At 38.9% G+C, this 27,619-nt stretch overlaps 1 protein-coding gene across 5 annotated transcripts; it reads left to right on the forward strand.

Moving 5' to 3' along the window:
• The first annotated feature begins 1,735 nt into the window (after positions 1 to 1,735).
• On the forward strand, positions 1,736 to 26,374 carry diras1b (DIRAS family, GTP-binding RAS-like 1b). 5 transcript variants are annotated; one of them, XR_007927243.1, is made up of 3 exons: positions 1,740 to 1,931; positions 20,763 to 23,984; positions 24,045 to 26,374. XR_007927243.1 is itself a non-coding variant. In XM_051878085.1 (2 exons), exon 2 carries the CDS (start codon positions 20,798 to 20,800, stop codon positions 21,392 to 21,394), a length of 597 nt encoding a protein of 198 aa, XP_051734045.1. In that variant the 5' UTR covers positions 1,736 to 1,935; positions 20,763 to 20,797; the 3' UTR covers positions 21,395 to 26,374. The 5 variants fall into 5 exon arrangements, 2 of the variants coding, with proteins under 2 accessions (XP_051734045.1, XP_051734023.1); XR_007927244.1 differs by having other exon boundaries at positions 20,763 to 23,924; positions 23,985 to 26,374; XR_007927245.1 differs by having other exon boundaries at positions 20,763 to 23,645; positions 23,801 to 26,374.
• Positions 26,375 to 27,619: the final 1,245 nt, after the last annotated feature.

A 27,619-nucleotide genomic window follows, 5' to 3' on the forward strand; every position in this document is an offset into this window, starting at 1 on the left:
TGGTTGCCAGACGAAGAAAACTGAATTGCCTCGAGGAACTCTGCACCATTACCCACTAAGATTCAACACAAAGATTCAGACGCTGTGACAGGGATGCTTCTACACTTTTCTGTCTGACTTGTTAGCCATAGGCACAGCCAAAGCACCTACAGACTCAGCGAGAGGGTGCACAAAACACTGTAACAATGAAAACGTACTTAAGACACCATTTGGGGTTCCCTCAGATTGCCATGCTGGCTGAATCCTCATGGAGGACCTATATGCCTTTAAAGGCACTTGAAATGTATTTGAAATCCCTTGAGTACACAGTATTCGAGGCACCTTTAAAACGGTTTTGCCATAGTTGCAGTCTGAGGAATCCCACATGTTTTGTAAAGTATGTTTTTAATTTTATAGTGATATTGTGACCCTGGTGGTCTGTGTGTGTCAGTTTCCTGCAGGGTTCATGCACCTTACAACCTCAGCAACCCAGAGTAAATCTGCCATGAATAATGTGCCAAAAAAAAAAAAATAATAATATTAATTTTTTACCTATTTTTTTAATTTATTTATTTAAAAGTATATTTTAATGTATTTTAAGCTTTTCTTTAAATAAATTTTTTAAGTTTTTTCTTTAAATTTATTTTTAAATGTATTTTCCAAAGTATTTACATTTCACTTTTTATGGTATTTAAATGTATTTTAAAGGGTTAGTTCACCCAAAAATGAAAATTCTGTCATTTATTACTCACCCTCACGCCGTTTTACACCCGTAAGACCTTCGTTAATCTTCGGAACGCAAATTGAGATATTTTTGTTTAAATCCGATGGCTCCGTGAGGCCTACATAGAGAGCAATGACATTTCCTCTCTCAAGATCCATAAAACATATTTAAATCAGTTCATATGAGTACAGTGGTTCAATATTAATATTATAAAGCGACGAGAATATTTTTGGTGCGCCAAAAAAAACCCAAAATAACGAATTATTTAGTGATAGCCAATTTCAAAACACTGCTTCAGGAAGCTTCGGAGCATTATGAATTGTGTGTCAAACCGCCAAACTGTTGAAATCACGTGACTTTGGCGCTCCAAACTGCGGATTCGACTCGCTGATTCATTATGCTGATTCATTATCAGTGATTCGGAGCGTGTATCAAACTGGCAAACTCATATGATTTCAGTAAACGAGGCTTTGTTATGTCACAAGTGTTTCAAACGTTTTGAAATGTCAGTGGTTCACGTGACTTTGGCAGTTTGATACACATTCCGAACCACTGATTCGAAACAAAAGATTCGTAAAGCTTCGAAGCTTCATGAAGCAGTATTTTGAAATCGCCCATCACTAGATATTGTTGAATAAAGTCGTTTTTTGACGCACAAAAAGTATTCTTGTCGCTTCATAACATTAAGGTTGAACCACTGCAGTCACGTTAACTGTTTTATCGATGTTTTACTACTTTTCTGGACATTGAATGTGTTAATTTCGTTGCTTTCAATGGAGGATAAAAAAACCTCTCAGATTTAATCAAAATATCTAAAAATGTGTTTTCCGAAGATGAACGAAGGTCTTACAGGTTTGGAACGACATGAGGGTAGCTACGTTTTATATATTTCTTTGTAAATTTTGTAGCTATTTGTTATTTGTGGATTTGGTAAAATTTATTTGTTAGGAGCTTCTGTAATTTGTCCAGCTCCTGTATATGTTAAAAATCTCCCACCTTCTATCTGAAGCCAGCGGTGATTCTGAGGAGGAGGGTGTGTGTGTGTGTGTGTGTGTGTGTGTATGAGTGAGTGCGATACAGAGAGAGGGAGAGAGAGGACTGCCGTTGAGATTGGACTCTATCACGTCTTCATTATTAGTCTAAAATGCTTTAGTACCTTATTAGCGCAGCCTGCCATTCATCTGTGCTGTCAGTCAAAGATCAGTCACGCGGGATACGTTAAGTTCAGGTAGGTGAGTCGAATCGCGCGCCGACGTATGAAATCAATTCATTTATTTAGCGCCTTTGGCATATTGTGTCTTTTTTTCCCTTTATTGCACAGCATATGCAACCCGGACAAGCAGTGCACAGATTTCAGTTGGACTTTGACTGCTGAATAGCCTACTTGCAGCATTTTCTGTTTAGTGTGGACATCATGTGTTAGCGGCATTGACCATAACTGTCATGATTGCATTGACAACAAATAGTATTAATGAAACTGGAAAATGTTGAGAAGGAAACATGTTTCTGAATAAAACGCGTTTTGCCTACATATAGCCGTCAAAGAAGGCATGTGAATCGCTGCACCACCAGTGACATGGAGAGTCTCTTCTTTATGAATGAAAAGGGTTGCGTATGATATGGTGATGCTGAACTCATAGTTTACTCCTGTGTCCAACAACCTGCCCCGTGATGGTATAAGATACATGCTTACTGTACCGTGGAGATCTCCATTTAGCTACACGCGCTTGAGCTTGTGCATATAGCAGCATATAGCCTACATTTACAATATTTGATAAATGTACGTGTGTGTGTGCGACAAACAGTAAACCAGCACATGCACGGGATCAGTCATCCATTTAGTGGGAAACATAGGCTGTATAAATTCATGGCACTCTGCATCATTAAAAAGGCCCTTTTATGGAATTAGATATGGAGAATTTGGTGACAAAACGGGCTAAAGATTTGGTTGTGCAACGTGAACATTGAGAAAGAGGACCCGCGCGCTGCTGACGTCGTATTGGATGCATTAGTATAATAATATATCATCGTATAGAGCCAATGCATGACCCTTATGGCAGTCTTGTTGCGGAAGATGATGCAGGCTGCGCTCATAATGGAATCTAATGCAGCAATTTATATTGAGACTAATTCGCAGATCGTTTTTAGTATTGCACCAGAGACAATAATAGGATGCTTGAACGTGCTGAATGAGAAAAGTCGAAACAGTTTAGTAGCCTATGCTTTTATAAGTAACAGAAGTAGTAATGTTTAAAGCCTTTTGAGGCATCCTCACCTCATCTGGCCCTTGGTTTAATTGCATTTAAAGGTGCACTCAGTAATTTTTTGCTAATTAAAAAGTTTTGCACATACTTAAATTAGCTGTACATTTGAGAAATGTTATTAAAATGATGTCTACGATCACATGAGATGACTTCAGCCATATCTGATTTCAGGAAAAAAAGCTATATTCCACACAGAGGGGGTCACCCCTTGTGGATGTCGCCATGTTGACATCACATGCCCAGTCATGCAGTTGACAAAATTACTAAAAAGAAATAGATTAAAGGCTTGCATTACTTTAAGATCATAGTCAGAGAATGGATTTGTGTAGACAAAATTGTGAAGAAAAAAAGAACAAAACAAAAGGTGCAAAGCATACGAAACTTCATGCATCCATGCCAGTAGATGATAATTAGAAATGCCCAAATTGTCCCCCTCAATATTTGAAATTCTTGCACTGCTCTGCTGCACTCCATTACACAGCGTTCTGTATGTTGTTAGGATGACAAAAAGGTTTAAAAGTTAATTTTTAGTCTGGTCTGCCTTAGCGGTCCAACAGTGCTCGTCAATGTCAAAATGATTGAGATGGCTAATCAAATCAAAGTAAGCGGGGTGTACTGTTCACAGAAGCAGAGCGTGAATTCCAGTGCGAAGTGTCAGTTTAACGTTGAGAGTAAGGTAAGATGTAAATAACGAAACATTTGATACATGTCAACTGTCTCCCCTGATCTCAAGAGGCGCACTAGTGTCTGACGCTAGAGGCTACGGTCTTTAGCCTCTTTGTTAGCGCGCCAGAGACCAGGGTTCGAGGCCCGCACAGAGCGGAGCGAGTAGGACCTGAGGGGTTACATTGGTGCCGTGACCCGGATGTGAGTGAGGTTTAGGGGGGTGAGTGTAACGGAGGCCAGCTAGTAGGAGCTGTGCAGGTAAAACCTCACTCCCCTGATCTAAAGAGGCGCACTAGCGACTGATGCTAGAGGCTGCAGTCTTTAGCCTCTTTGTTAGCGCGCCAGAGACCAGGGTTCAAGGCCCGCACAGAGCGGAGCGAGTAGGACCTGAGGGGTTACATTGGTGCCGTGACCCGGATGGGAGTGAGGTTTAGGGGGGTGAGTGCAACGGAGGCCAGCTAGTAAGAGCTCTGCAGGTTATACCTCACTCCCCTGATCTCAAGAAGCATGTTAGAGGCTGCAGTCTTTAGCCTCCTTGTTAGTGTGCCCACCTCCCACGCCAGAGATCCGGGTTCAAGGCCTGCACACAGTGGGGCGAGTAGAACCTGAGCATGCAATTCCTAGCTGAGTGTGACGAGACAAGAAACTTCTTATGTTTTCATCATATTAGGCATACAAAAAAGTAGCCTACATGTGTGCACATTTTAATGCAAATTAACGCAAATATTATTTGCAAATAGTTCAAATTATTATTTCCCAACTCGAATTAGACCTAGAATTTCCATCACTGTTCTGTTTCTTTATGCTCCTCCCCCCTAATGTTCAATATTGTTACAGCTGAAGTCCAAAACTGCTGGCACTTTTGGGACGAATAAGAGGTAAATAATAGCTTAGGCTTTATGAATACGCCCCCTATACCCTAATTCATGATTTCCTGCACACTCCATTAAAATAGTCCACTGAATGAGTGAATGAAAATGAGTGTGTGAATTTGGACACTGCAGTGCTGCGAAAAGCAGGATTTCATTTGGCACAATGCTCACAGTGCTTGGGTATTCTTTAGCATCTAGCTTATGAGTGTACGTAACGATACACTCGTTACTGAGGTGCATTTTGGGATTAAATGAGTGCACTCGACAATGGCTGTCCTCTCAAATACTGCACTATATAAGACTGCAGGGGGTGGTTTTGGACACAGCCTTACTGAGTGCACCTTTAAGAGAGTATTGCTGTATTGAGGGGGTCAGGTGTTATCATGGTGGGTTCTTTAGATTAGGCCTGTTCTTCTCTCTCAGGAATCTAGTGACAGATATCGATATATCAATCACAGGTCCCTGAATCTAATCAAATCGTAATAGTATCATGGCATGGTTTTTTTTTTTTTTTGGAGGTATCTGCAAATATCGTATTGCTGGCTAAGAGAATTGATGTCAAATCATATTGTGATGAAACGTCTGATTTAGAGCTGTCTAAGGCTGCGTTTAAGTCAATTTTTTATGCCCGTCCCTCAGTAACTTCCCTCCATCTTGTTCACTTGGATGTACGTCATTGCTCACGTTGCACGAGTGCCCACTACTAGTGGAACCGTTGCAATGTTGTTAAATGGAACACCCTAAACCCTTGTTCACTTGAAATCCGCAATGGAGCTGATTTATTATTTATAGTTTTTTTTCTCCTTATGAATTTGTTTTACACACCATTCTTTAGGGCTGTATGTATGCTGAATTGACAAGAATTAAAGGGGACCTATTATGCAAAATTAACTTTCTAAGGTGTTTGAACACAGATGTGTGTCCACAGTGTGTGTAAACAACCAGCCTAAAATGGTAAAAATCCACCCACTCCTTTTTCTATAATCCCCATAAATCATAAACAGTCTCTCGAAACTCTTACGTAAGAGTAGGGTGAAGCCCCGCCCATGACTGGTGACAATCTGCCTTATTAGCATAGATCCCGCCCTGAGTAAGCCGCAGCAGTCCGCCATTTCTGTTTCCTCGCTGTAGCAGCTGGAGATGTACAATGTTATTGGATGAACATAAGGGTCTCCGTAGACTCCCGGCATCTGAGCCACTGAGGACACGGAATGAAATTCATTTATGAAGGAAATGTGCTGAAGAATGGTAAAGTGTTATATATTTGCGCAAATCATTTTACGCTGGACTGCTTCACAAACGAGGGTCAGTTCAACGCTGGATTTGCACAAAACATTAACATGACGGCACATGCTAGTCGATGAGTTGAATAAATCAACTTAACTCCCCAACAACTATACATTTATCCACAAACCGTTCAGAAATGTTCGCTTGCTTTCTAAAAGTTGTAACTTCTTCCTGAGTCTCTCCATCAGTGTCTGACTCCGGTTTGAACAATGTAAGGTTGAACACTGTTACTGACAATCCTCATTTTGGCTGCGTGAGATTCTCCAGCTTTGTTGTTTTTGAGCAACCGAAGCGTGAGCTGTTCTCTTCTGGAAAGCGGGCCAGGAGCAGCAGCTCATTTGCATTTAAAAACACACAAAAATGGTGTGTTTTTGCTCACACCCAAATAGGGGCAAATTTGATGCTATAATAAAAGATCTGTGGGGTATTTTGAGCTGAAACTTCACATTCTGGGGACACCAGAGACTTATATTACATCTTGTGAAAAGGAGCATAATAGGTCCCCTTTAAAAGCAGTTTAATGTCAAAATAACTCCAGTTTGTTACACTAAAGTTGTGTGGGGTGGGGGTAAATTAAGCGCAATCTGCTGTAAAGACAAAATCATGTTGCATTGTGGTCTATGGATCTGCCTGAAGTGTACATATCCCTCAGTCAAAATAAAGGGGTCGAGGGTCTGTCCAAATAAACATCCCTCGCCCACATGACGAAGCTGAACGCACTTGGTGGCGGGGATTCCCCCGAGGGGAAGTGCTTAGAGAAGTTTGCGAGTGTATGTCTAAAAGTGGAGTTAAACGCAGCCCAAATCTGTGTTAACTTTTTTTTTCTTTAAATATATTAAAAGTTTACCTGGAAGACAGATGTAGCTCAAAGGGGAGAGATCAAGCCATGTGTCTGTTTCACATGCAATTATCCCTGAAAATTACGAAATGCTCATGATGAATTTAATAAGCATGCTCATTTGAGATTAACTGATTAAGTATCTAAACCCATACAGTTTACCGCCCACTTAACCCCACCAGTTAAGCCGAGAAAATTCCTGCCTGGAGAGATGCAATGCCAATTAAAAATTAATTTGAGGTATAGCAGCTAATGGAGAAGAAGCACCTGGACAAGCCTTAGGACAAATCCATGTTCAAGATCTCAGGCAGCTAGTAAATCAATAAAGTTTATTTGTGGAGGACAATCCATACATCTGATTTAGCTCCACACCCTAAGGTCTTGTAATAGTTGAGCTTATGTTTAAATGTAAGTCTCAGTATTAAGGTTTTAAGATGCTAGTTGTTTGGCATGAGATAAAACACAAAGCCTCTCAAAAACACAACTTATAGTTTACAGTGATCTTTATCCATTTAAATATCCAATATATCAGACCTTCATGCACTCTGTCCCTCAGCTGTTTTGTGGCATGGATGCATGCTGGCAATTTTAAATCCTTTGAATTGGGTCACGGGAAGCACATCCAGCAGGACAGACAAGGTAAAGCGCAATGATTAGCCTCTAAGCCCAGTCCACAGAGGAGCAATCTGTTTGACGGACTGATCGACAAGAGCAAGAGAGATGTTTCTTGCAATGCTGGCAGGGACACAGTAAAACTGCAGAACTCTCATGGTAAGGTAAAATGTTACACAGTGATTAGCCAGTCAGCTGAAGCAGTCATTTGTTCTGAGTTCATGAGGTTAGAGTGTCACATTATGGTGTCAGGCTTATTGTTAACATGCATTTGACTTAAATGATTTTAATGATTACTTTTTTGCTGTCTTGTGCAGCACTGTTTTTTTTGCATTAATGTCCTTTAGTATTATTGTAAGGATGTATTTAAAGGGATAGTTCACCCAAAAAATTAAATTTCTGCCATTTAATTTAGTACTCATGTCATTGCAAACTGTATTAATTTTAATTTTTCTTTTGTCCATTGTTTTAAACTCCATTGACTTTCATTAAATGAACAAAAACAATTGATACATTTTTCTTTTCTTTTTTTTTTTTTAAAACAATGACATTATTTTTAATTTTAGGTGCACTATCCCTTAAAGATTTCGGAATCTACAGCAGCATGTCTTAAAAATATGCTCTTTGATGCATCAATGATGCAGACATTTTTGGAAATGTTTTGCATTGATAGTTTGTTTAACAGAATCTGATTAGGCCCAACTGATTGCTGTGGAGGCGAGTGTTAGATTTAGTCTGGCCAGTATTTATTTACAACACTGTTTTAGATCAAAACAGTATTTTCTCAAGCCCCTGCGCAGCTCAATGAATGAGTCTGGGCTAATCCAGCAACATTTGGTGCAGAGAGATGGCAGATGGCATATGGGGTATTTTTAGGCTGTAGCCCTGCTTCCCCTAAGAGTCCGAATTTTTAGCTGCTAAATACTGTATAATACACAAACATAAATATTGTGGCATAAATACCCATCAATGACTTCTAGAACAATAATAACTGTGTAGAGTGTTAGGCATTTGGATGAAAGATTTTAAAGGGATAGATCCTGTATGAGTTTGTCGAACACAAATGTAGATATTCTGAAAGAAACAATAAGAGGATGAATTAATTTTTGGGTGAATTATCACTTTACATTCTTTGTCTTCAGTTCTCTAAGATGCATTTCTTCATTGTTGCAATGCATCTGAATATTATACCTGAACAATAACCTAAAGAAACACCCGGGGTGAAATTAAAAATGTATTCACATTCTTCTTTTTTTAACTCATTGATCTGTTTTTCCTCCTTGATTGACTTAGTCATTGTTTAGAAATTTCAGTTTTGATCACAGTTACAAAAAAATATCTAATCACATAATACTAAATCATGCATTTCATGGAACCTAGGCTATTTTTTCCTCATCCCTCCCTCTTCCTTATCCCACTCTCCCTTTCTCTTTCAGTCTATATGCGTGCGGTAACAAACACTTTTACCCAAGTTTGATTTCCCAGAGCAGACCGGAGAGAGTTGACTCAGACATATGTGTGCACACAGCCGCAGTTCTCTTCTCAGCCCAGTGCACATGTGAGCACTAATGTGTGCATGCTTATGCCTCTCCATCTCCCGTAAGTATCTTTAGTATGCAGTAAAGCGAGGCATATCTGATTCCCACAGAATGAGAGTCAATTCTGAACCAAAAATTCCTTTTTTCTTCAATAGAATATTGGTATCTATGCAGATATAACAATGGAAAAAGCCATTTGTAGCAGAGTGAAAGCCTGGTTTGACTGATAGAGAAAGCAGCTCTTTAGACAGTATATTATGCTGCAAAGCTTCTCACTCAGATTAGAGTCTGGCTAATGGACTCGGCTTGATGGGCATCCTGTGGAATCCAATGCAGTGATTCACACTGAAGGGCTGTTTACACAGTTCAAAAACAATCCTATCTATCTATCTGTCTGTCTGTCATGAGGTATGTTGATAAGGGAAGAAGGAGGCGGAAACTGGCAAACATTTAACGTACTTTAATAATCATAAAACAAACAAACACAAAACTGAAGTAAAGCGGCAGACCCTCACGGATGACTGCCGCACAAACATAAACAAAACACAACATGAAGTCCAGGTCTGGTCCTCTCTCATCCTTCACTGTTGTTGCCCCTCTATTTATCCTTCTGAAGCTCCTCCGTGAGTAACTTGAGGCTGAAGCAGCGCGCAGGTGACACTCATTAACACTCGCGCCACCGGCCTCGCCCCGCTCTTACAGCTCTCAGCCCCGTCCTGCCTGCAACATACCCCCATCGCCCCTCGCAGGCCGGGGAGAGCGGAAAAGAAAATTTTTGGTCTGGTTCCCGGACACACTGCCACTCGGTCTTCAACCAACCGAGAGGCTCTCATCGCAGTTCCATGCGATGGTACTGGACACTCCTTGGTGGAAGGCTTGATCCTTCTCCGCCTCCTGGTGATGGCTCCACTATTTGAGGGCAGCCTGCAGCGAGTCCTCCGTTCCCTGCTCCTCCCCATCATGGAGTCGCTCCTCAGCAAACAGGAGCGACTCCTCCGCTCCCTCTCGGATGGCAGCCACCCCTCCTCGACCCAGGCAGCGAGCTCTCCGTCCCACTGGGTCTTCCATGGCTCCAGCACCACCTCCGCGGCAGCCACTGGCGGTCACCGCTCAGCACCATGATCGCTCTCAGCAGCGAGGGCTCTATGACAGTGTGTCTCTCCTTCATCCCAGGTTTCGACACCAATTTAACACAGTTTCATTGTAAGGGAAGAAGGAGGCGGGAACTGCGAATGTTCAAAGTAACTTTAATTATAAAATAAACAAATAACAAAACGAACGTAAAGCGGCAGCCCCTCACGGACGACTGAGACTGAGGGGAACACATTACTAAGGGTGCGTTCACACTTGTAGTTCGGTTCATTTGGTCCGGACCAATGAAGAAAAAACCCCATTTAGTCCTGGTCCGATTAGCGTTCAGATTGTCAATTTTATTACCGAACCAAAAGATACCGAACCTAAAGGCATAGGGATACTTTGAACCGCACTAACAGAGCAATCGCACCAGGGTTCGTTTTAATCGAGCCAAACATGACAAGTGTGAACGCACCCTAAGACAACCAATGAACAAGTGACATAAGGAACAAGGGAACCAATGACAAACAGAACTCAGAAACACATGACCATAAACTACCAATCAGCACATGACACATTGACTAAGGGAGCACATAAGGAGAAAGGGAAGCATGACACAAACTGCATGAATAAAATTACAAAATAAAAGACATGAAAATATAAACACGACCTAAAACCCAAAACCACGTGACAGCCTGGTCCTCTCTCGTCTTGCACTGTCATCGCTCTTCCTTTTATTCATCCAGCTCTCCTTCTGTGAGACTCACTTGTTCCCATCGCTCTCAGCCTCGTCCTGCTTGCCACACCATCTATCTACCATCATCTGTCTGTCTATCCATATTATTTTGGCAAATTTTTCAAAACATTCCTAACATTCTCTGAGTTGTTTACTGGGAAAAATTCAATGGTTGATTGTTAAGATTGTAATTACAAAAGTAATGTAAGATTTCTATTTCAAAAACTGAAATTTCACTTAGATTAATTTCTACTTCTTTACATTAAAATTTACTTCAAATTCAGGCATTCTCAGGTCATTTTACTTCCATAATGTGATGTATTTAGAAGTGGAAGTACATGATTTTAAATATGCTTTGCAGAAATAAATAAATAAGTAAATAAAATGTATTTTAATTTTTGTTTAATGCCACAAATTAAAAAAGATGCTGGTGTCATGGCCATGCTAAGCAACCAAACCTCTTTGGAAAAACATGCACCAATGATTCACTCACAATAAAAAAAGGGGTATATATACTGTGTCTATATACTATTCCGACTCCGTTTTCTACATGCACGGCACTGTTGTGTGTGGTTTGCAGACAGAACCGCCAGCATACTGAGCCCACACTTCCATTTACTGTGATTGTTTAAGAGTATGTGGCACGATGCCCGTGTGCTATTCAGCAAACATTACCTTTCGAATCCTGATGTCTGAGTGATATATTCCACATTCACTTCGGTAAAAGCAAGGTCATTCCTAAATCTGGCAACATCAGCACATTCCTGTGAGAGTGCTCGGGATACCTTGAATGAAGCACATGCATTATAATCTCTCCTCGTGCCAAACTTAATCTATAATAGAGTTTGGCTGGAATAGCGAGACGCTGTAACAGCATTAATAACCTCAGCGGCTCTCCGGTCCTTCTGCGAGGGACTCATAGAATAGATAACACAGCACTCCGAGGGAGATTGACATCAATCACAGCGCAGAAACAAGCGTGACACCTTAAGAGGGGCGAGAGGGGGGCACCAGGCTGTCAGAGGCCTGAAATCCGCAGACACCAGCATTGATCAAAGGCTCAGTGTCCTCTGCTCATTGATTTGACAGCACGCAGGGTGTTAGAGAGAGCAGGAGAGGCACTAGGGCTTCTCTCAGATGAGAGCTTGACTGCTGTCGGGATTGCTGCACCCTGCCAAGCATGTCGCTGCTCTTTAAACCCTGAGTGCAAGCAGCCTGGTGCTATAATGCTGGATGAAAATATGAAGAATATTGTGAGGGCAGCCGGCTGTGAGAGACATTGCCACATTCACATCATACAGTTTTTTAAATTCACTTTGGACAAATTTCAGAATCTAGATAAAATTTTTCAAAACTCTAGACACAAAACTCAAAATGATCATCACAAGTAGGCCGTCCAATGTTCAAAAGATTGCATTGTGCATTCATATCTTTAAAGAAATCTTGCACTTGCAGAATGATTGGTTTAAATAACTCATTTATCATGAAATGCAATACAATCGCTCAGACAGATTTCTCAATACTTAGGTAGTCTCAGCCTCAGACATCATGGCCACGGGCCAGATGCATATGGCACACTTATCTGGAAACACTTCAGGATTTTTGAAGTCGTCATCTGGTTGGTTGAATTCTACAGGATGTCCGGGAGATGCATGTGTCGCGTCCGCCTGGAAACAAATGCGTGACGCCAAACCCCCTCATGGAAAAAAAAAGACGTCATGTTTAAAACTGTGACAATGAGCGCTTAGCAGGATCAACGAAACGCTGGATTTTCAAAAGTATGTGAAGTTCGGGGCTCCATTGTTGCAGTAAACTTGCACAACGTTCTTGAATGAATAATTTATTAGATGTAGGGATGCACCGATACCAGTATCAGTATCGGGCCGATACCAATGTCATACTTGTACTCGTAAAAATACCCCCGATACCAAAGACCGATACCTCACGTGACGTAACTGACAGAATTTTCCGCGCACAGAGACACCGGCGGCAGCACCAGAAACAATGTCAACTTCAGAGGTGTGGAAATACTTCAAAATTAATGATGACAACCCACACATTGCAAACTGCATGCAAATCGCGCTGAATGACACAGACCAGAAGCGCGCTCTCTCTATTTCTTGCGCACGATCCCAGTTCTCTCAGACAGCGCGCGATCAGTTCTCCCTGAATGGTCAAATGCACACATAGTTGTCAAAATGTCCATCGTGTGGAGTATTTCACGTAAATACAGTCGGTTATGGCTTAAATGGATGTAAACAGGTGGGTGAAAACAGGATATGTGTCAGTAGCCTATATTACATCCATGGATTCGGTCTTAAAATGACAGTAGCCTAATTAAATATTTGTCTGTCATTAATGTTAATAAAACAACAAAAGATGTTAAATGAATGTATATATATATATATATATATATATATATATGTATACATTGGTTCGCAGTGTTATGTTATAAACATTTGTTCTGTAATATTTGTTTAGCACTTTTTTAAAGGTAGGTTAAAACAGACTTTTTTTTTATTATTATTATGACTTTGGTCTATGCCCTTTGAAGGTTATTGGACACTGTGAAATTTGTGCTTTAAGTTTGTGACAAGCACATAAAGAAGCTGTCCTACATTCATTAGTCTAAGTGTTGTGCTTGGAAAACTGCCACATCACCAAAAAAAAAAGGAAAGAAAAGAAATTAATAAATGTATAGGCATCGGCATCCCTAATTAGATGCACACCGGTCTGTTATTGTAGGGACATCGACTTTACATTTTCATGCCCCTAAACATAATGCGGAAAAAAACGAACTGTGACTGGTTGCGTTACATGTCAGTCAAACATCCTCTTGGGCGGTCTTTGGCCAATGAAAGCTGCGATAGAGTCCAGACCCTCTGCCGTCAGTCTGAAGGACTGTCAGACCTAATACTTATAGGTCACTTTTTCAACTAACTCTAGCTTTCAAATTGGCACAGCAGTTAATTTCACTCTCAAAATGCACTAAAGCTAAAAAAACACTTCAACATGTCTAAAAAAAACATGTCTAAAATCAAGCAATTTTTCCATAACACTAGCAAAGGTTGTCACCCAACAAACATGCTTTGTCACTTATAAACCTAAAAAACACTAACAACAGGCAGCATTACACAATCTAACTCTCTAAACTGTTTAGAATTCATTGCAGTATGTGTGACATGATCCATGTTTGTTTTACAGTACAAAATTATTCCTAAGTTTTCCCCTTTTGTATAGATGGTAATTAAATTGAAAGACTAACACCTGTGTAGGTGTTCAGCTACATTTTAATGTTTTGATAGTACTTCATTTTTAGATTCAGAATATATTTCAATATGGTATTGTAGAAATGTAGCCAATTGCTGTCTTATTCATTTTTATATTATGCTAGGTTTTAAACTTAAGTTAAATCGTTTTGAAAAGAGTATGTAAATATGCAAATTGGCCTGTAGGTATATAGAGTTTTGGTTGTGGTTGTGTCGAAAAAAAGCTTATCCTTTTTTGGATGATTGGGTAATTGATGGATCATACTGATATAAATTGTATCTTTATGTGCTTGTTGTTTGCCTGACGAAGAAGTTGTTTATTAATAAATTGATCTTTGGGAGCAGCAGTGGCAGTTTGCTGATTCTTGTTTGTTTTTAGTGAAGTGCTTTATCTGATCGAGCACCTGCCTAAAGTTTTTGGATGTACGCATATTCTCTTTTCTCTTTTCGAATTCATGTAACTTGAAAGATGTCGTCACTGAATGCACTTCGTGCCATAAATGATCCACAATTTAGCCCACACAGACTGCAGTTTTGAAATCTAAGTATTGAGAAATGGGTCCTAGCAAAAGTAAGAAAAACTGTAAACGTTGAATTTCTTTTAACTTGAGCACCACAATTTCAGAACGCTGTCAGATGCAAGTGCAATGGTTAAAGACGTCCATCTAGTGCTTGTTTACATTGAAAAACAATGGAAAAGTAGCAAAAGCAAAATGGAAAAACGCATTCTGTGTAAACAGCCCCTTATTCTGTTTTGTATTATGTATTATGGTTTTGAATTTAAAGGGGACCTATAATGCAAAATTCACTTTTACATGGTGTTTGAACATAAATGTGTGTCAGCAGTGTGTGTATACACAACCACCCTATAACGGTAAAATTCCACCCACTCCTATTTTTTTAATCCCCATAAATCATAAGCAGTGTTTCAGAACAAGCTGTTTGCAGCTTTTGTGACATCACAAATGCTTAAGCCCCGCCCGCAATTGCTTATGCAATCTGCCCTATTAGCATAGACCCCGCCCTCAATGAGCTGTACACGTTTATCTCCTCGCCAGAGCATTTAACAGCAGCATTCAAATAAGAAATTCATTCATATTAAATCTACTAAGTAATTCAATCAAGATCAGTGAGTGATTTTGTTTTTCCATGTATAGCAGTAGGTATTGAATATTACACTGCTTTCACTTTCACTAATATACACATGCGATTTCTTTACTTGCTGTTTACGTTCACAGACATAACCGACTGTGTTTATGTGAACTTTGTGTGTTTTTGACATAAACTTTTGTTTATTTGACAGTTTAAGCAGTTCGTATAATTTGTTTGTATATTCGTTTAATAGTCTGTGCACGTGTTTCGGATGTGCGCGCTCAGAAAACCATACATCAGAAGTTTAGACTGATATGGCTTTAAAACGCATGCAGATAATAAACCTTCATGATGATGAAGAACTGCAATGTCATGTGAGAGTGACTGTGATAGAGGTGACAATCAAATCCAAACAGATGTTTTGTTAGTAAGCTGTAGGCTTCCGCCCTCTTCTTGAAAGGGGGTGGGGAGCAGCAGCTCATTTGCATTTAAAGGCACATGCACGAAATCAGCGTGTTTTTCCTTCCACTCAAAAATAGGCATTTACAACATGGGATAATAAATGATCTGGGGGTCCTAGCAATAATAAAAACTGTAAAATACCATACGTTAATTTAGATCACCCATTCACAAGATACCAATAGTTTCACTGTGTAATTGTTTGTACAATCATTAAATATTATAGTATGAAATATGCAAGTTTTATTGTGGTACTACATGTACATCACTGTAAAAGGACTAGAGAATACTACAGACACAGTGAATCATTTTTATTAAACTATGCTATTAATAGTAACGCAACAGTATTATTCTGATCATTTGATAGTTAGATCTTCATAATGAATTTGATTTTGAAAAGTATTGCATTTTGAAATGATGTTGCTGTGTCATTTTGAACAGGTCATAGTTCAGTTGGTTTATGTATATTGTATTCAAGCAATTGAAAAAAGTGCATTTTGATCACCAGTTGTGAGTTTTGTGTCTAGGGTTTTGAAAAATTACATCAAGGTTCTGACATTAGTGCCAAAGCAATTGTTAAAAACTATAATTGGATAAGAATCCCTCCATAATCAGCTCAAGATTCAAGTCGTGTCTTCCACATACTGGTTTCATATGAATAGTATGTCTGATTCCAGGTTAATCTGTACTTTTTGATGGAAGTTCAGCAGAAATCTGTGGTAACACTGTGGTAGTTTCATTGAAGTTGTCTCAGTATCCCTCACCTGCTAGTGTGAAATTGAGGTATTGATTACCGAGGATAAAATCGGTGTAAACTTAAAGCCTGGAAATTGTGTTCTTGCTTGCTTCTGCATAATCTTTACAAGATTCAATGTGTGTTCTATGTTTGTGGTTCTTTAAAACTGATGGATATGGTCTGTGTCTTGGGTAAATTATTCATGAGAACATTAAATTGCACATATAAAAGCTCATTTAAAAAAATCTAAAACCCGTTTTACACTCAGACAGATACATAGTGCTACCATCTGAATGCTAGTGTGCTCAGGAGCAGAAAACTGTTTAGAATGATTGTTTTGGCTCTAAGGCAATAAATAATGCACTGTTATAAACTGCAGTAAAAGCAAGAGAGTGTCTAAGGGCAAAGCAGATACATAATGATGAGTTGCATTGTGATTTCATAATAGTATGATGGATGACAAGGCTCATGTCTCTTGCTTCAGAAAAGCCACAGTCCTGTCTAGAAGCAAAACATCTCTAAATGCGCTTGTGTGTCATACCTGTAACTTAGAATTAGTAAAGATAAATACCCAGTGAATAAATTATGATCATGTTAAATGTTTAAAGCATGACAGATTTAAATAGGATTTACAGTGTGTGCTGAATATGTGTGACGTGTTTCCAGTCACTAGCAATTTTTCTGTATACACTGAACACGCTGTGTGACGTGGTACGATTACAGCCACTCAGAATAAATGTGATGTACAGTATGATGTACAGTGTTTAGGAGAGGTTTCATAGTGGGTGTGGTTACTCATTGTCAGAAATAGAAACAACACACAACAAAATGTGCTGGTGATTTATGAAGAATTTAGCTTTTATTGCTTGTCCTTCCGGTCCTGGCCTCTGATTGGTCAATAGCCTTCCTAAAATCATCTGGTGCGTTCAAGTCATGTCGGTGTCATGACAAATCGGGTCCTCCCTAGAAATCAGGTCTCCACAAACTGTCAGTTAATGATTATTCTAAGTATATACGAATTATATTAATTTAAAATACACATAGCTTACTATATAATGCGTAAGAAAACAAATTAGTGCATTAAAAAAACATTTAAAGTAATTTCTTACACTTCACTATTAATAAATAAATAATAGTAATAATAGCCTATATAAGTGAATAATTGAACATCATTAATTTATTTATAACTGAAATATTTGGACATTTAACACTTAATTTAACACATAACTACATTAAAGATGATTGTGAGTACATGTAGGGTAAGTGCAAATGCATGTATAAACTAAGCTATCAGGCTAATCTGTATATGTATGCTATGCTAATACATAAGCTAACTAATACCAAAGACTATAGAATAACACAAGACGCGTCACTCGTATTATTATGAATGGGAGAAAGTGCAACGCGCAATATGGCGGAATAAGTCCCGCCTTCTAAATAAGAGCCAATCGCCGATTGGTAAAGTCATCGCGTCAGTGCAGCGGCCGTTAGAAACTCCGGTTCCTATAGAAACAATCAGACGCGCGCCTCCGAAATGATAGGATTGCGCATGCGCATTAGCTTGATCCAGCCTGGAAAATACCGTTTTTTGTCATGATTCGAGCGTTTAGAAACAAAATGTATGAGACAGTTGTTGTCAGATTTCACTGGTGATTTCAAATATGAAATTTAATCGAAAGCTTGGCAAACAGCTTTGGAGAATTTGCCCATTCAAAGAGATAGGAGCTGCACTTGAATACCAGAAAGGCGTTTCAAAGATGGCCGCCGAGTGAAATGACTTGTCTTAAAGGGACTTTGCTAATAAATGGTCAACGTAGTTGAAACACCATTTATCATAACATGATTTTGTAGGAATTGTAAACAGGCACTAAAGAGAGTAGGGTAGAGTGGGGGAAAACGCCCCCCTTAAGGAAAATGTGACATTACAGTGAAACAAAACATAAATGTGACTAGAATTGCCATCCCGGTTTTGAGTGACTATGGCAGGAGTTATTCACCAAATATTAAAATTGCTCAGCCTTCATAATTAATTAGTATTTTGACTGAAAATATTTTTGTACAAAGGGGGCGTTTTGCCCCAGCGGTGGGGTAAAACGCCCCCCAAGGTGGGGTAAAATGCCCCCTTTCTTACCAACCAGTTTGCTTCATAGATCAACAGCAAAATGAACAGACTAGTTTTTAATCTCTAAAAGTAAAAGGCAAGTAATGTATCAACATGTATCAACATTTCTTTTATATGTCCGCATCTATATGGAGAGAAAAAATATATATATGAGGTTGAGATTTCTACACTAGGCCTTTATGGGGTTGATAATTGATGAATTTGTTCACCACTATCACCAAGACAAACAGAAAACCCTAAATAAATATTAAACTTATAAATTTGTATATTTATGTAGTGAAATATATTCAATAAATGCATTAAAAGCCACTATGTTTTATCATTGGGTCACCTAACCACCTTCCATCAGTGAGCTAACTGTGCTAATGCTCACTTGAAGTAATTTTTTTTTATTTTGTTCAAATATTTTGATTTTACCACCTAGTTATACTGCATTAAGTGTAAAACAAAGGATTTGATAGACAGAAATATGTTATTATAGTAACTATGCCCTCTGGGGGGCATTTTACCCCTCAGCGTAGGGGGCGTTTTACCCCACAAGCTATGACTTTTTAAAAAAATGTTTAATTTTTAAAATATAATTATATTCCTTATAAATAACATATCCTCTCAAACTACAGACTTCACTATTAGTCTATCATACATCACTGTGATATCCTGCAGAACAATATTCTCTGAAACACTTGTTTAGTAATATCTGAAAATTATAGCGCTTACTATGTAATCCTCTTCTCTTCAAATACGTCGCTGGTGTCAGCTTCTCCAAGGAGATTTGTTTATCCCCGTTGTCAAACGTAGTGCATAGCAACAGTGAAAATGTATCTTGATTCCCTCTAGTAGTTATTTTGGGAAAAACAGGTGGGGGGCGTTTTACCCCAGGGGGGCGTTTTCCCCCACTCTACCCTACGCACCTGACGTCATAAATATGAACTTCCCAGGAGGACTTGAACGCACTATAACAACATCCTTTAGGCTGTGTCCAAAATCACATTCTCTCTTGAGTAGGTACTTATTTTGAATAAGTAATTACTTAACGACAGCTTAAAAAGTATGTTCTAAATCAGGGGACTCCAAACTCGGTCCTGGAGGTCCAATGTCCTGCAGAGTTTAGCTCCAACCCCAATTAAACACACCTAAACCAGCTAATCAAGGTCTAGTTAGGCATACTAGAAACTTATAGGCAGGTGTAAGGAGGCAAGTTGGAGCTAAACTCTGCAGGAGATTTGGACATACTACATTCACCATGTTGTCATTATCACGTAACCTACCAGCATCAGTTGCGTCCCAACACTGCCATTCACAAATCCTCTCATGGACTCATGGGATAGTAAAGTGTCCATCGTATGCACACTTTAGGATCTCGCCAGAAGTAGTAGGTCATCCAGGTACTTTTTGCCTATTCTTTTATGAGTACTGTGAATTTGGACATACTTCTTTTGTCACATACTGTTTTTCACCTAGTAGGGAAGTAAGTGATTTTGGATGCAGCCTCAGTGTTTTACAACATGATTTAAGTGGCTGGGTCCACAAAAGGGTGCTATAGGATTTGCAAAAAAAGGATTTGTGGAAAAAAAAAAAAAAACACAAAATTTATTGCAAAAATCAACATATTTACTTAAGATATTAATTAAAAATGGTTAATTCATTTTTTAACACATATAATTGCGAGCTGGGGTCGTGTCAGTAAGAAACATGGCAGAATACCAACAACATAACATTCACTAAAGGAAAAGACCAGACAACGAATACTGGAACACACAATATACACAAACACCTGGTGACAATCAGGGAACTAATCAAACAAGAAAACTACAAAGGACTACAAAAATGGCACAAAGGACAGGAAACAGGAACAGAACCAGGGCAGAATGCAAACTGAAAGACCACGGTTGTGTCTAGAAGGGATACAGCTACGGCCGGAAGTGATGCAAAATCTCAGGATAAATAACAGTAAATTAAATTAGCTACTTATCAAATTGTGTTTTATTAACATCTACACCTACCCCCAGCCCTAAACCTACCCTTACAATACTGCAAATACAGTTATTAAATTAAATAAATAAATATTAAATGACGCAATATTGATGTGCGCATGTCCAGTGACCGTAGCTGTATCCCTTTAGTCTTTACCAAAAACACAAGAAACACAAAACCAGGGAATACATAACAACAGTACCATTTTTGTATTTACACTTAATATATTTATATTATACATTTTGTATTAATATGAATCAAATTATTTATCTTAAAATATCGTAGTCAACATTTGAAGTGGATCAAAAAAGTTGTCCTAAGAAGAAGGTTTTAGGGACAACTTTGATGAAAGGTTTTGATCCACTTCAAATGTTGACTACTGTAAATGGGTACATGTAAATATATAGCTGGTTTTGTTTTTAGGAAAAGGATCATATTTGGTGGTCCTTGGCATCAAAAAGTTTGAAAACCCAGGCTATACAATACACAATCATTTAAATGTTTCTTTTCTCTCTATTAGGTCTAAAAAGCGAGCGGCTCAAGTGAAGGCTCAAGATGCCCGAGCAGAGCAACGACTACCGTGTGGTGGTGTTTGGAGCAGGGGGTGTGGGGAAGAGCTCACTGGTGCTCCGTTTTGTCAAAGGCACTTTCCGGGACACCTACATCCCGACGGTGGAGGACACGTATCGCCAGGTGATCAGCTGTGACAAGAGCGTCTGCACCCTGCAGATCACAGACACAACTGGCAGCCACCAGTTTCCTGCCATGCAGCGTCTGTCCATCTCCAAGGGTCACGCCTTCATCCTGGTCTACTCCATCACCAGTAAGCAGTCCCTGGAAGAATTAAAGCCCATATACCAGCAGATTCTCGCCATCAAAGGCAACATAGAGAACATCCCCATCATGCTCGTGGGGAACAAGAGCGATGAGACTCAACGGGAAGTCAAGACCGAGGATGGAGAGGCACAGTCCAAGACCTGGAAGTGTGCGTTCATGGAGACCTCGGCTAAGACCAACCACAATGTCACTGAGCTGTTCCAGGAGCTCCTCAACTTGGAGAAGAAGAGGAACATGAGTTTGAACATCGACGGCAAGCGTTCTGGGAAGCAAAGCAGGGCTGACAAGCTGAAGGGGAAATGCAGCATCATGTAGAGGCAGAACCGTAACATAGCGGAGAGATAGATTAATAAAATGTCAAAGGAAAGTAACTGAACGAGGAGAAAAAAATGAATGGAGATGGTGTTATTTGACATTTCATGCTTATTTCCGATTTTCTTCATAGATTTCATCCTTCACCATCAGTCTTCGGCCTTAACAAGCACTGGCCCATTCGTATTATTGCCTTGTCTGTTTCTATTACAGAGCATCACTACCATCTCTCACATCTGAGGAATATTCAGACAGCAATCGGTTGCTAAACAGCCCTTTTTTGAGTTCATAATGCAAATGTTTTTATTGAATGGTTAAAGCTGCAGTGCTAAAGCAGATATAGGCTTTATATGGGTGATGAGATGTTATCCAGACATAACACTTTCCATATAACTAAAATTACAAACTTATTTTTCTTCAAAAGTTCTTGTCAGATTGAGGAAATAATGTCATTATATAACAATAATAGTCACGCCTCGCTTTAATCCTTTGTTTCGGGTTGTGTAGAATCCACTTTTATTAGTTATCCTCGTAACGTTTTGATATACTTTTGCATGTCCTTATATCTTAAATAACGCCAATCAATATTTAAGACAATCACTTTAAAATGTTAAACACCAGAAAAATGTTTAATGCTTTATAAAATTATTACCTTCAGTGACATCAAGGCAGTTGTAAAATCTGAAAGCATATAGACACTTCATTGTTCATGCAGATGCACTCATGCTTATGTAAAGCAGCAAGCACTCTTCATCATCATCATCATCTCAGGCATTCAGCTGCTCAAAATTGAGACACTTCTGGCTTCCCTATTAATTTGAAGTGAGCCAGAATCTCCATCTTCTTTTTCTATATTTCTCAAGATGAACTGCTCATATTTTCAAGTATAATTGAGACAATAACAACTGTAGCTCTCTTAAAGTCGATCATGAAATTAATGCATTTTCAGGAGATGCGTTTTGGCAGCAAAACTAAATTGAGGCTTTACTAACACAAGCAAGTCTTCTCACCCTATTTATCAGAGACTAATGTGAAAATTGAAGAGTAGATATAATATGGAGAGTTTGTGAGAGAAAATGTTTCTTTATCATAAAACTTTTTAACTGTTGCTCAACTGTTTTTCCAGAATGACCCATTTTATTTGCATCACAGTATCAGACATTACAGGAGTTTTTAACTCGAAAAAAAATCATTTTTCGTGTCCTTCATGACCCTTAGGAATACCGCCAGCCTGTTTCAGTTTTGGTAAGAGAACGCAATCACACTGCAAATCAGCCTTTGACAAAGAAACCTCTGGTTTCAAAAAGGGCCTTGATTGTGTATAGCTTTTTATTTTTATTTAACCAGCCGATTGCCTTGTACAAATGATGCACGAAAGAGCCCCTTTAATATGTTTTCAGGTTGTGCATTACAGCTCTAAGTATAAAGGCAGACGACATTATTTTATCCATGTTATGCTATGTAAGAAGCTAGTTTTTGAACAGGGTTCACCAGAAGTGAGTAGAGGTTTTTAAGGTTTATTTTGTTTGAACTGTACTGTAAATTAAGCTTTTTGGATGAGACATATTATTATAATAACAGACCTGTATGAAAAAGTAACTTACTAAAAATAAGTATATACAATATATGAAACATTATATGCACCTACCTAAATTCAAATGTTAAACATATCTACATCTCAGAACCTGATTTCATCAAGTGCAACATGTTCCTGGATGAACATCTTTGCTGATCCTGGAACAACATTCCAATCAACCAATCAGATTTGAGCAACAGTTTATGATTACAACCAGGGTTAGTTGCTTCTACATCAGTATTATTTACCTAGGCTATCATTTTCCTCTGGTTTTAGGGATAACTTATGGGTAGGGTTAAGATTAGATTTTCGGATAATAATGTTGTTTCAGGATCAACATATGTGACCCATGCTGGCAAAATGAGTATGCGCATGTACGAGCTAATTATGAGCTACAGGCAAAACAAGTGAAAATGTCAGTTTGAGGTTTTCACAAAAATGATTCATTAGGCCCTCGTCTAGAGATATCTTAATGCTCCAAATAGCAATTAAACATCTAAAAGTATCTTTATTTGTCGTTTTCTGAGAGGAGATACCTTTCCTTTGTCCATGAAATGCAATTTTTTTCCAGTAGCCCCTCACTGCAGAACACACAAGATCCAGGGGGCGGAGACGGGTTGGTTAAGGGATATGTAAAGTGGGAATAGTTGGATCTAGATCCAGGGGGCGTGGAGACAGGTAGGTTAAGGGATATGTAATGTGGGAGGAGTTGGATCCAGATCCAGGGGGCGTGGAGATGGGTAGGTTTAGATCCGGGGGTGGAGACGGGTAGGTTTAAGGATATGTAAAGTGGGAGGAGTTGGATCTAGATCCAGGGGAACGCATGGAGACAGGTAGGTTAAGGGATATGTAATGTGGGAGGAGTTAGTTCTAGATCCAGGGGGCGGAGATGGGTAGGTTTAGGGATATGTAAAGTGGGAGGAGTTGGATCTAGATCCAGGGGGTGGAGACGGGTAGGTTTAGAGATATGTAATATGGGAGGAGTTGGATCTAGATCCAGGGGGTGGAGACGGGTAGGTTTAGGGATATGTAAAGTGGGAGGAGTTGGATCTAGATCCAGGGGGTGGAGATGGGTAGGTTTAGATCAAGGGGGCAGAGATGGGTAGGTTTAGTGGGATATGTAAAGTGGGAGGAGTTGGATCCCGCCCCTGGATCTCGTGTTCTGCAGTGAGGACCATCTCTTTTTTTCTGCTCGCTTCTCGATGACTGGCGCTTCCCTCAGCATAAGTTTGGTATAGTTTTAAAGCGCAGCATTCCAACTTCGTGAACATTCACAGCGAATTCTCGATGGCATGAGTCTGAACCAATGAATTGTGATTTTCAAACTCATGCAGATGTAAACAAAACAATCTTCCTCGCGCTGACTGACACATCTGAAGCGCGCGCACAAAGACGCCTCAGACAGCGCGTGATCCCAATATACACAGTATTTCAAAATATCTGTGGCGAGTATTCACGCAAACATTATCTGTTATGTCTGGCTAACTGTGGGGGAAAACTTCTGATGTGTAACATTATATTAGATCCGTGCGGTACAGTAGCTCTTAATATATATATGCTGTCTGTTTCATTAATGTTAATCAAACAATTGTGGTACGATGGGGGAAAAAGTTGAATATATAGGCTATTTTTCCTATAGATAATTGGTTTTGACTTGGTTTGTGCCAAATTTGGTGTTATTAACAGGGATTTTAAGGTGTGGTTGCTAGGTGATTTTGTTTTGCAACCTTCTGAAAACTTTAACTCGATTTTTCTCAAAATTGACTTTGCTGACTTTATCGATTTAGAGGTGTAGCTCATTCATTTTTTGACTGATTCCAACACATCATACATCATTTTGAAGGTTTTTTTAATAGGGAATGTGAAAATAACAAGAGGCTCATTGCAACTCATTTTTCCAGCACTGGTCACATATTTTGTTGAACCTAGAGCAACATTCATGTCCAAAAATGTAGTCCTAACCCTATCCCTATCCCTACCCCTAAACCTAACCCTACCCTTAACTTATCCCTAAAATCAGAGGGAATAACACTGATGTACAAGCACCTAACCTTGCTTCTAAGCCTAATCTTCACATAAACTGTAAACTTGTCCCTCAAACCTGATTGGTTGATTGGTTCGAGGATCAACAAAGATGTTGATCCAGGAACATGTTGCACTTGATGTGACCTGCATTGTTGCAATAGAACTGAAAACATCCTTCATTTATAGTTTCCGGTTTACTATCCGTTAATATTAAGACAGTTTGTTTCCTCTGACTGATGTATATGATTAAAGTTTTAATATTAGTTCCCTGGATGCCCCACCAGCACATTCATCTCCTAAAAATGGTGCTATAATTTACCACCTCCCTCCTGGTGACAGTAGTTCTGCTCTGCATGGTTTATACAGTCATATCATGATTAAAAAAAGAAATCCCTCTTCATCCCCTCTTTGCAGAGTTTTGCTGATTTTTCTAAATTGGGGACAACGCCTCATCCATCTTGTGTTAGAAGTTCAGACTGTATTCAGTTCCACTATAACTGAATCTACGTGTCCAATCTCTATAAAGCCCACTCAGCTGGTGCATGAGTCACACTGCTGATACCATCAAGCTGCACGAGAAGAAAACTGCAGAGCTTCTTGCTTTTTCCATGTGCGGGAAGTCTGAGTGTCAGCTACCTGCGATCCTTTTGGTTGGCTTGACAACATTGACTTGCCTCCGCAATGCCAAAGCCCACCAGTTCTATGTATAAAATCATTTTGTGAGCCACATCATGCACTTTTTATTGTAAATACTTGTAAATTGTATGTAAAGAAGAATCTAACACTATGTAAAAAGAAAACATCGCTGAGTCTCATCGGATGAGCCATGGACACAATTCTGTTTAAACCTCTTCATTCACTGTTTATGTGTTTGGCTGGAATCGCAGGGGACTTTCCGTAAATCTCATTCATGAATTTTTCACCTGGTATCCTAAATCTGGTTTACACATAGTGAGCACTTTAAATGCCTAAGGGTAATGGAATGTACTGTGAAACGTATGTAAATGATGACCTCCATTTCATAATTCAGATACGCATGGTCCCACTTGATGTTAGCCAGCATGAGGGCGAGCAACACAACTGTGAAGTGACTTTTCAACTTAAATCCTTTGCATTTGATTGACTTTTCAACTTAAATCCTTTGCATTTGTTTTGTACAATATTTTACAAAAGTTCTTTTAAATTATAGCTATTAGCGACTACTATGTATGATATGTCCTTTAGCAATAGTCTTCCTAAGACATGGTATGCTGTGCTCACGCATCCCAAATGAAGGAAAATACTGCGTACATGTACTAATATATATGTATAGATATATACCTGCAAATATTCTCTAATAAATCTGCAAATTGATTTTCATAATAAAAGCAATTAAAGCAAAACTATTGTTTTCCCCCCTCCCTCAAACATCTGAATGTAGCCCTATGTGCTAAACCTGGTTTCCATGGCAACATCATGAGGAGCACTACACTTTCAGCTGACCCAGGTGTGGATACTCAAATTTACAAAGCAGTAATGCATAAAGGCACATTCAGTAAAGCCTGAACTGTGCTGCATGCAGTCAAGGGTTTTATGGGACAAAGACGACTGAACAGTCAGTGTAAAGCTATCTGAAAGAGTCCTTAAGTCTAAAATAAAAGTCTAAAGAGTCCTTTCTAAGTGTAAGTGCTGCAGAAGAGCGTGAAATTGACGCTATTAAAGCAAATGTTGGCTAAAGAATCTAAAATGATTTCTATAATCATTCAATATAGGTTCCAGAAGTCCAATGCTTTCAATTAAAGAAATACATTTCATATAACTAATATTAACAATAACATATATATATATATATATATATATATATATATACAGTATATATATATTTGATATTTGGGCAAGTTACTCTAAAATAGTATGAATTACTTGGTACTAATTATATTCAACAATGTAATTCGATTACTGTACTAATTACTCTCTCTAAAAAGTATTGCATTACTTTTTAATAATTAAAGGTGCACTGTGTAAATTTTAGGAGGATCTATTGACAGAAATGCAATATAATATACATAACTATGTTTTCAGTGGTGCATAAAGACCTTACATAATGATACATAGTGTTTTTATTACCTTAGAATGAGCCATTTCTATCTCATACACCGCGGGTCCCCTTACATGTTAAGACGCCATTTTGCGCCAACATGTTTCTACAGTAGCCCTAAATGGACAAACTGCTCTACAGAACGCGTTTGCTTGTCTGGTTACTCTCTGCTGTCTCAGACGACGATATCTTTGTCCTGTGTTGGCCACCGTAGCATCTCCATATTGCAATTCCCAACCTCACCGCTAGATGCTGCTAAAATTTACACACTGCACCTTTAAATCCTATATCAACTTCAACCAGATGAACAATACAAGGATAGACATGAAACTGCTCTTTTAGTTCTTTTAAATAGATAATATAAAACTGCATAAATTATTCTTCAACTGACCAAAGTATGTAAAGGTAGAAGGTTACATTAAAAACATAATCTTTAACATTAGATGTTAAATTTCAATGTTAAATCCACTATTGTTTTATATAGAATTGTTAGTCTATACAGTATTTCATGCAATTACATCAGAAGTAATTACAGAAACATTAAGAGATA

This window comes from Ctenopharyngodon idella, chromosome 2, assembly GCF_019924925.1.
Source record: "Ctenopharyngodon idella isolate HZGC_01 chromosome 2, HZGC01, whole genome shotgun sequence".
In the NCBI taxonomy this organism is placed as follows: domain Eukaryota; kingdom Metazoa; phylum Chordata; class Actinopteri; order Cypriniformes; family Xenocyprididae; genus Ctenopharyngodon; species Ctenopharyngodon idella.

What these genes read in the sequence shown, in the direction of transcription:
- diras1b (XM_051878085.1), top strand. Translation starts at nt 20,798, where the DNA reads ATGCCCGAGCAGAGCAACGACTACCGTGTGGTGGTGTTTGGAGCAGGG.